The sequence below is a fragment of the Quercus robur genome, chromosome 5, assembly GCF_932294415.1.
Source record: "Quercus robur chromosome 5, dhQueRobu3.1, whole genome shotgun sequence".
Lineage (NCBI taxonomy): Eukaryota > Viridiplantae > Streptophyta > Magnoliopsida > Fagales > Fagaceae > Quercus > Quercus robur.
Window position 1 is genome coordinate 49194021 of NC_065538.1, and position 10414 is coordinate 49204434.

The 10414-nt window shown below is 35.7% G+C and overlaps 1 protein-coding gene across 1 annotated transcript; it reads right to left on the reverse strand.

The window, feature by feature from the left end:
• Nucleotides 1-4419: 4419 nt before the first annotated feature.
• On the reverse strand, nucleotides 4420-9320 carry LOC126726214 (F-box protein CPR1-like). The gene is made up of 3 exons (XM_050431422.1): nucleotides 7937-9320; nucleotides 7528-7610; nucleotides 4420-4910 (listed from the first exon to the last, which is right to left on the reverse strand). The coding sequence occupies exons 1-2, from the start codon at nucleotides 9070-9072 to the stop codon at nucleotides 7532-7534; spliced, it is 1215 nt and encodes a 404-aa protein (XP_050287379.1). The 5' UTR covers nucleotides 9073-9320; the 3' UTR covers nucleotides 4420-4910; nucleotides 7528-7531.
• Nucleotides 9321-10414: the final 1094 nt, after the last annotated feature.

Consider the following 10414-nt stretch of genomic DNA (forward strand, 5'->3'; position numbering starts at 1 on the left):
AACCATCTCACCACCATCTGACCAACTCTCCGAGTCTACATCCTCCACCATCACCCCCATCCCCCTCGGATTGTACCACTAAAGGCCTCGAAGAATTTCCTGAATAATCCATGGCCACAAGCTCGTCCAAAATAGAGCCCTTAAAAAAGCCTGAAGGCTGTCTCTCGATCCCCATCAGCACCACCACCCTCTTCCCATTGCCAAGTTCTAATCCCCACTTCTCCGAGAAGCCCCTTGAAAAATTCGAGTCGACAGCATTATCAAGTAAAAGATGCTTGAACTGTTGCTGTACCAGCCCACTATCGACAACGGAATTAGACTTTGAAGCCACCATAACGGAGCAAGAGGAAATTTGTGGAGTGGAGACTAAATTAGCATGTGGGTTCTCAGATTTCTCAAAATTACACACCTTGCTGATCAGAACTGGTTCCGAAAGAGGGGTGGGAGCAGGATTAAGCACTTGTGGTTTCAAAAAAACAAAACTAACCTTTGGGTTTTGGATTGCAAACTCAGATTGCCAATATCGGAGCATGCGATAACATCGGCATCTGAAGAAGTCACCACCATGTTCATCGGCACCACTTCGACGGGGATAAGAGACTTGGGGTCAACTTGGGAGTGAGATGAGTCACACAGCACAGATGGAAGCACATCTGAAGGACTACTCACGTGATTTTCTTGTAAATAAGAGGCTAGCTGCTGGGCTTTGGGCTTTTGAACAGACCCAATATGGCCCAAGAAGCTGCCACGGGGCTTCCAAGCAAGTTTAAATATGGGCCTGTTCTCTCTAGTAGGGGCTGGCACTTTAGTAGGAGCTTGCTGGCCACTGGGCTTTAAGCCCACTTGACCTCTGAAAAAATAACATCCCACTTCCCCTCAGACCCACGTTCCACACAGAGGCAAATATCCAAAGTCAGTTTAATACCATTGGTAATGATGCCATTTATTACAGACGTGACTTCAGCCCCAAACCCAGCAGTTTCTTTTCCAAGAAGATCATTGCTGAGATCACAAAGATTACCATTGGAAATTGGGATTTTCAAATTTTGAAATTCCGTAAATTTCTCCTCCCCTTTATTCACAAACCCATAGTTCCTCTGCCGCCCCTTTGGCACCACCACAGCAGGAAGCTTGTGTTCACCGTTTCTGATTCCAATGGTTCCAAAGTTTTTCTGCCGCCCCTCCTGAACCACCACAGCAGGATGCTTGGGTTCACTATTTCTAATCCCGGAATGTCCTTGCCGGAGAAGAGAATCTTCTAATGTCTTCCTTAGGTGAAGACCAAAACCACCCCACCCTTTCCTTAATTTTCCTTCCGGTATCACTAAGGACCCTCTTCATCGTCCATGAATGAGTTCAGAAACAAGCAGAAAATTTCCATGAGCATTGGACCCCAATTGAATAATAAAAATCTTATTTCCTTCCCTAAATGTTCTAGAGAACTGCACAAGTGATTGCTTAGACGCCAACTCTTCCACGTTAAACAACAGCCTCTTGGCATTCTCCTTCCCCAAAGTGACAAAGCGTGACAATAATACGTAATGAATAAAAAGTACCACCTTCTTCGATAGAAAATTCAAAAGCTTTGGACTCAACAAAGAAAAACATGGACCCTCCCATAAATCTCTCCGTTTTAGCCTCCACAAAGCAGAGCATAGTGCAACTACTGTATAAATTGAGAAAGATCTTCTCAAGTACATCTACCTGCTGTCATTGTTTTTAGGATAAGAAGGTCCTACCCATTATTTCAAATAGTGCCTGCTTTCTGGTTGATGGACTTTGTGGTGATTGCAACTAGTAGATGATACTACAATTTAAATGTAAGGTTTAATACTAGCTCTATATTAGTGAAATATTTCTAATTAGGCTTCATTTTTGTTTCCCTGCAATTTTGATTAAATTGCTTTTAAAAGAGCATTTTGAAATTACTAAAAAGGGTCTATTTTTATCCTCTAAATATATTTCGAATGCCAGTGATTAGATTTGACAAATGTTGTGTGATGATTTAGCAATAAGAAAAAATTATTATGGGGCTGAACCCCTGCATTTATATTACTTGTGCAGTACTATATAGGTTGCATAATTTTTTCAGCATAATTTTATACCACAAAAACTTAAAATATAAACATGTGATTGATGATATACTTATTGATCTTTGATCTTTTTGAAATCATAAAGATATAATAAATACATGCAATCTAATAGTTAGATTTTCAAAATTCACATCCAATAAAAAAATATCGGAGGAGTCTAAAGGATTTCTCTCTAAATTAATTTGGAGAGAAACATTTTTCTAATGCATATTACTATGTTCAATCTTAGATTCCTATCAATCCCATGAAAATTCCTGTTAGGTTACAATTTTCTTTATCATTTTTATATGCAAGATCTATGACCAACACCAACCACACACAATCACTGCATATTTTCCAAATTCCATGACATGACACATGTTAGATCTAGATTTATCACTAATCACACACAAAAACTTGTTTTCCCTTTCGATTCCACTTCTGATCTATCTCAAGTAATGATGGCATGCTCTTGGACGTTATGACATATTGTTTGTACGGATGATGTGACATGATCATCATCCATACAAACATATTTGAAAATGGGAGACTACTACAGGATGTTGATGCCAAATATCAAATAATAAAACATTTTGCGAGTTCAATAGCTGCTGAATTGGAGGGAGTCAATGAGAAGATAAGAAATAATTCTCAATGGTGCTGATTCCAAAGACCTTAACATCTTTACAATCTTTTTTTTTTTTTTTGGGCACAAAGTTGCTATTAGGGTGGCTTTAACTCTAGCAACTTCAGCCTCTATGAATAGACCCTCCCATGGCAAAGTAAACACCAAATTCCTAAATTGATTTTAGAGGGAAAAAAAAAAAAAAAAAGCTACAGCCATTCCCATTTCTCAAGGCAGCATGAAATCAAAATTTCTAACCATCCATAAAATGTGAAACCAATGTGTTGTTGAAACAAGAAATATTGAACAATTTTGGGACTACAATGCCCGCTGTGGTTGAGACTCATAATTGATATATGGTGATTGCAAACGCCATTGAAAAGCATGTTTGGAGACTCTTACGTATGAACAACTAGAGTTCAAAAATCAACATGTTGTATATATATATATATATATATATATATATACACATGTAATAGATGTTAAAAATGCATCAATTGGTATTCCATTGTTCTAAAAACTAGATGAATGAATAAATAAACCAAAACTGGTCATCCAACAAGGGAAAAATATAAACACTTATAAAAAATAAATAAATAAACAAGGGAAAAATAGAAACACAAATAAGAAGGAAATATAGGGGTTAAGAGCAATCACACTAGTGTGTTTATTATACAAAAAATGGTCAAATTTACACATTTTCCCTAAAAAACTGCCCACATCAATGGGTGTATAAATGTTTACACATTTACTACAGTATCCGTGTAAATATACATTATTTATTGTAGTTGTGTAAATAATGTTTTATTCTTTTTTTCTCTCTCCCCTCAGTGGAACTGTCACTCTAACTCTTTCTCTTTCTCTCATCTCAGAGACTCACTCTCTCTTTTTCTCTCAATTTCCCTCTCTCAAAGCTTCTATGGCCAATCCTTTCTTACCATCACTCCCCACTTGCCACTACCACCATAGTTTTCCTTCATTCCTCGTTGCAAAGCCTCTCCGATCTCACCCACTTTTGTTCAATCTTGCCCTCTTTATTTGCTTTGCACTAAGTTAAGTCACAATTGAACCCCAATGACCACACCCACAGTGGTTTATGGCAATGGTTATTGACGTTCTTCTATTTTCTCTTTATTTGATCTAAGGGTTTGGGAGTTTATATTCTATTTGTTTAATCTATGGGTTTGGGGATTTAGATTTGGTTGTTAAGATTTGATGTTGCTTGCATGTGATTGGTTTGGATTTTGATTTCAAATGTATTTGGGTTTTGTGAATCGGAAATTTAGATGGGTTTGGTGGATTTGGTTTGAGATTTCCTTGGATTTGTTGTTTGTGTCGCTATAAGTCATGATTTGGGGTCTGCTTCAACATGTCTGATATGGTATTATATGTCTTGTGGTGGTTGTAGTGGTGGTGGTGGTTGTGGCAGTGGCCAGTGGTAGTAGTTGTGAGAGAGAGGTGGAGAGAAAAGGTTGAAAGAGTAATAAAATTGATGAAAAATGAATATTATATTGAAATAAATTTTTTGGATAAATAATATGATGTAGGTGTTTTTGAAAAGTGATTGTGTAAAATAGAAAAAGTAAGTTTTTAGTGTAAAATAGACAGAAAATTTTAAAGGGACTGATGCGAATGCTAACCATGTCTATTTGAAAGAAATTTACTGACATTTCTCAACAAAAAATTTAGCTTGTGTAAAAATGAAAATTCAAAAAATTTAGCTCATGTAAAAATGAAAAATCTTCAATAGAGCATTAGTGAAAGCCTGCTCACACTATGCAGATATGTCAGTTATTACATAAGCAACTTGAGCCTCTACACAAAGACCTACTCCTATCCAAATTGATTCCTAACAGTACAGAGCACAATCATTCTCCATATATCAAGCAACATTAAAATCAAATTTGAACCCTTCTGAAGATGGAAAAGCCAAAGAGTTGTAAAAGCATGAAATATTGAACTTAGCCAGCTACGGTTTATCTATTAAAAAAAATCAGCAATGGTTCCAATACCAACCAATAACCTCACCTTGGAGTTGTAATCAATAACTCCATGAGATGATTACGAATCAGATTTGGTGTTAGTGAATTGCAAACTCCAGAGACTTGTAGATACATGCCATGTATAAGTGAACAATTGACAGTCATTGAAATTCTTCCACCAGAGTACTCTCTAACAATTTTCTTATAAAACCAAATGTTGCATCCAGTATGCTGTAAAAATATGAGAGATATTAGCATGAGACAGAAACACCAACTAAAAAAATTAAAATTAATGAACATCCACCCATTGAAGCATAAGACCCATGCTACAACAAAAAAGGAAAAATAGTAAAAAATGCAACAATAGACATCAATAGCTTTCTCGTAATTGTTCAAGCTGATAAGTTTATGAAATTGTTAACACATTTTCTATTGTTAGTTTCAAGGCTCCTCATATGCATACAAAAAATATATAATCAAAAGCTCATAAAAGAACAAAGTACATACAAAATCTCATAAAAGAACAAAGTATATACAAAAGCTCATAACCCCAATGATAAATATACACAAGAATTAATTAAAGAAGCTTTATGCATTGAATGCAAAGTACCAGAAATACTATGTTACATTCTCTTCAATAAATTCTCCCAAATTATCTAAAAAGGCTTAATATAAATTTCCCAAAGCACTAATTTTATTGCAGGTTATTTTCCATGACCATAAGTCAGCACCATTATAATGACTTAGGCCAACTAATTACCATGATATTACTCAAGAAATATTATCAGAAATATCACTAAATTTAATTATTTAGAGATCAGCAAAATCAAAGTTGGTAAAATAAGACACAACCTTTAAAGGACAAAGACAAGCTAAGAAGAAATTATCTAAAACACCACTTTTAATAGTTTTGATTAGGTAAGCAACTCATACATATATGGGATGCAGACCAATGACATAACCCACCACTCCCATTCTTAGAAGAGATGACACTGGTCCAAAGGCCATTGGCCTAAGGCACCACCTTGAGCAAATATTTTCATTTATAAGAAAGTCCTCAAACTTTCCAAAAGTTAAATAGAAAAAGAAAAGTTCTTGAGTCATTCTTCAAAAATTCTTCTGGCCAACATAAGATAAACTGAAGGTTTTCAAATCATCCCATTCAGGCACAAGAAGCTTACATGCCAGAGGCAATAGCAACCCATAACATACTGATCAAGTCCATTACATACTTAACCTTAAGGAGCCAATCTAACACCATCAACCAAACACAACAAAAGTATCTATGAATATGATCTAAGAAGATAAATTCTCTGCAGACTTCCTTGTAAAACAACTATTTCGATGTCACAAGAAAAAAGTTGTAAATAGCTAGGAACTTCATAACTTTATGTATCCATCTCAGAACTTACCCTTTATTTCGATGAGTAAAGATAAAGGGTAACCCTTAAATTATTAATCTATAAGATACTCAAATATGTCACACAGAACTTTTCGGAAAGTAACTCTCAACCTCATCAATCTTGCTCAACTTCTCCCACAATGACCTAAAAAACAGCCCCCACATAGTCAATGACATGACTCTGGTGGATGCAAGGGGTTAATTAAATAATTACATAGAATTCAATCACTTTTTTATTTTTTATTACTTTTAATGCTAGACTTATAATAAGTGATTTAATTTTCCACTGAAACTGACTGACTCATTTTCTTGTTTGGTTGTGGTTGTCATTTTCAGCTAAAAGAAGCACCAGAGCAGAGGCAGAGGCAGAACCTCCTCAAAACCAAAGAACCTAGAGCTCTCAATCTTATCACTCCAAACCCAAGCCACAGTAAGCTAATCTATGCTCCACTTATTATCCAACTGATAATAAACATTAATAATGATACCAATGCTTAAAATTTCATGCCGTTTATGAACAGTTCAGTGTAACTTATCAAAAAGTGAACAATTCAGGGTAACAGTTCAGCAGAGCATTTAATTTTCCAGGTGAAAAATTCTCTTAAATAAAATGCTTTTTCCTCTTGACCTCCCCTCTGTACTTCTCAAGCAGCTTTCTGGGCTATCTCTCCACTAGAAATGTCACTAACAGACTAATGGCAGTGTGTGTATATATATATATATATATATATACACACACACATCGATAGTTTGCCAGAAGAAAGGCAATGAAAGACCTAATTTGGCCCCAATCAAAACCATGGATAGACACTTATACATTCATTTAGTTGACAGAACCTTGAATCCTTAAAAGTCATTCACATCCCCTAGTTTAGAAAACAGATACACTAAGATTTTAAGAAAACAAACCAAACATAAATCTCAAGGCAGAGGCTACGAACTCATCTCCAAAAAAGAGAAGGCCTAAAAGTTGTTTCCTAAATACAATTAGTACTTACTCCGTAAATCAAACTAAATATCAACACCAAATTTTGAGAAATCTTTTTTTTTTTTTTTTTTTTAAGTAACCAAAATTTGAGAAATCTAAGTCTGCATGTGCCACTAAAGTTGCTTAGTAACTGGCAAAACAATTAATATAATTTAAATAGTATTTTCACCAAACATTTAGGCATAATCTGCCTACTCAGGTCAAGAGAGGTATGCAATCAACTATATTCTTCCATGAATAAACTTTCTCATATTATATATGCAACAATATGGGACTATTTAGTACATAAGTTCATAAGTTTCTATAATAACATTGACAAGATGAGAGAACAGCTAAATTATTAAGACGACGTGTATAATCCAGCTTCTTTTATACATAACAAAAAACAACTACTAATAAACACAACAATCTCAATATTAAATATTACTTTTGAAAGATAAAGTTGATTCCACAATCACCTCTTTATCGTTCTAGCATTTCATTTTCTAATTCATCCACTGCTTTCAGCAACAGATTAAGACCCTCTGATGGACTAGCATTCCTGACAGAAATAAAGACCAACATGTGTTAGAAACCGAGCCCCTACATGAAAATTTTCTTTCATAAGTAACAAAATTTTATTAAAACAAATAGGATGTCTACACAAAATTCTTCTACAATATCACATGATCAAAATATAATGCATACCACTCGAACAACAATCTAAAGTTATACAAGAAAATTCACAAAATTCTTGCCATCATCCACAACCACCGCTTAACTAACACTTTTAACGAGAACTGTAGATTGGTCTTCAAAATAGTTATGCAATCTAAAATTATGACATCAATAAACAAAATCAATTTCATTAAACTCCATTTATTTTACCTCTGCCAAGGATCAATCACATTATCACCATCGAGGAGAAGAAGGCTCCCAATACAAGTTGCCGTCCTAAATGCATCAGGAAAACTCCAATTCTGAACCCTCTTGCCTTGTTTCTTTTCTATGTCATACCAAATAAGATTCTTGCTATGTATCTTTTCTATGTCATACTCAATAGGAAATGGATTGTGATTCCAGTGCTCCTCCAACAGAACCTTCTTGCCATTCTTGGAAAACATAAGAGGCTTGTAATACTCAAAATCCCAAGGCACTGCAACTTTCTCAATTTTATAAATCTGAGTCCAAGAACTCTCAACCCCATATTCTTTCATAACCCAAACATCATTATACTCTCCGTAAACATTCACAACAAAACAGAGGTATCCTCCCAACGCTTCCAAGCGAGTTTCCTGATCAAAATCTGGTGAAACCGGCGTCGTATAGAGCTTGAATTTCTCAGAGGCAAGGTCAAAAGCAAGAAGCGACTCCTTATCCAGCACGCCAAAATCAGAAACTAACCAATGCACAACTCCATTAAAAGACGCCGACTCCCAATGACATATCTCCTTGTTTGGCCATTGTTCTTCAACTTTTTTCCAACGCTGTGATTTAAGACTATATACCTTGATTTCTATAGGCAAGTACTTGTGTTGAAAAAGCCTCAACACCTTATAGTCATCGTTCTGGTGATCGTGACAGAATGCAAATTGGGAAAACCAAAAATCCATAACACCTTTAGGTTTTTCGCTCGGCAATTTCCTGTACTTCCTTAGCAATGGATTCCAAATCACGACCTCTTCGCGCCCCTTAAGAAGGCAAACCAAGCCGTCGCAACAGTCCAAGATGTCGCAGTGTTGTAAAGGCGGGTACATTTTCACGGCGTTGCAGAACTGATCTTCGTCGTCGTCGAAATTGAAGGAGAAGCCATTTCCGCAATGCGAGCCGTCGTGTTCAAGGAGGATGATGGTGCGGTCTCTGTTGGTCTCGACGGAGCGATTGAGGTGCTTCTTGATGAAACCCGAGTCGCTGATGAGGTCGTACCATTGCCTTGAAACGCAGAGGAAGCGTGCGAGAGACTTGACTGGTAAATGGGACAGTATATTGGTGATTAGCTCTGGCGGTATATGTGAATGTGACATCAATGTTGATTGTGCAGTGCAAGGCAGGTGTTTGTGGAAATGTCTGAAAGATATAGCTAAGCTAGTTAATGATGAAATGGTGTGTGGAAATGTGATGATCGAGTCTGTGCGTCCTTCTGATAAGTGAAAATGGTTTGCTGTTGGAAGACCTGAAGGGAGTGGAGACTGAGGCTATGGATTGACTAGAGGTGAACGGAAAAGAAAGAAATGAAATGGAATAATCTTGGTGGATGTTTTAAAATAAAGGAATGGAAGGTAAATAATCTTGTTTGGAAGTAATATAAAGGGAATGAAATGAAATCATTTTATAACAATATTACTATTAGATTTCTATTTTAAAATAAAGAGTTGAATATATAGGGATATTTTGGAAGTTTTAGTAAAAAAATCATTAAATCTAATTTCATTTCTTCCTATTTCTTCTAATTTCGGGAGGGTTGAAAATTTGAGGTTTTAAGGGAATAGAGAGGAATAAGTGTTTCCTCCTACTTATTTCATTCCCTCCCACTTAAACTTTCAAAAACAAGAAGATGAGTTTTTCATTCCTTTCATTAAAACTCCCAAATAAGAGAAGAAAAGAATATTATAAAATTATTCTTTTCATTCATTTCTATTCTATTTTATTCCCTCATCCCGAACGAGCCCTGAATTGTATTTTTTTCTTTATTCCTTTTAAGTGGCCAAAGCTTGTAAAATGTTGTGGCTACAGAATTGGCCAAATTTGCTATGCATCGGGAGGGTGGTGTTGTCTTGTCTGGATTGAGGACCAATGCCCATCCTTTTTGCATCCCAATGGGCAAAATTTGCCAAACAGTGAAAATTCTGAAAAATTTTAGCCGGACAGTACGCGTTCAGACTTATTTAGTTAGTTAGACTGTTTTTGAAAGTCGAGTTTGGCAAACTCGACTTTGGGCTGGAATACAGACACAATAGTGGCGTTTTTTTTAGTGGCGTTTGTCAAAAACGCCACTATAGGTTTCCTATAGCGGCGTTTTCTATAAACGCTGCAATAGCCACTAAAAAAACGCCACTATAGTGCTCGTTTTTCAGCCCAAAGTCGAGTTTGCCAAACTCGACTTTCAAAAACAGTCTAACTTACTAAATAACTTTGAAAATGTGCCACGTGCCTAATTTTTTTACACAAATAGTCTGTTTGGCAATTTTTTCCATCCCAATGAAATCAAAGATATCTCATAATATGTACTCTTTGTTTTTTTGGGCTTTAGAGGCATAGTGTATTTAAGCTCGATATTAGTTTTTGGGTCACGTTAAGGAATGTTGTTAAAGTAATTATTAATAAATCATAATAGGAATTATTTTTGAGAAAGTTTTAATTTATGAC

What these genes read in the sequence shown, in the direction of transcription:
- LOC126726214 (XM_050431422.1), bottom strand. Translation starts at nt 9,072, where the DNA reads ATGTCACATTCACATATACCGCCAGAGCTAATCACCAATATACTGTCC. An exon ending in GTGATTGATCCTTGGCAGAG is followed by an intron (nt 7,611 to 7,936) that starts GTAAAATAAATG and finishes TATTTCTGTCAG; the next exon opens with GAATGCTAGTCCATCAGAGG.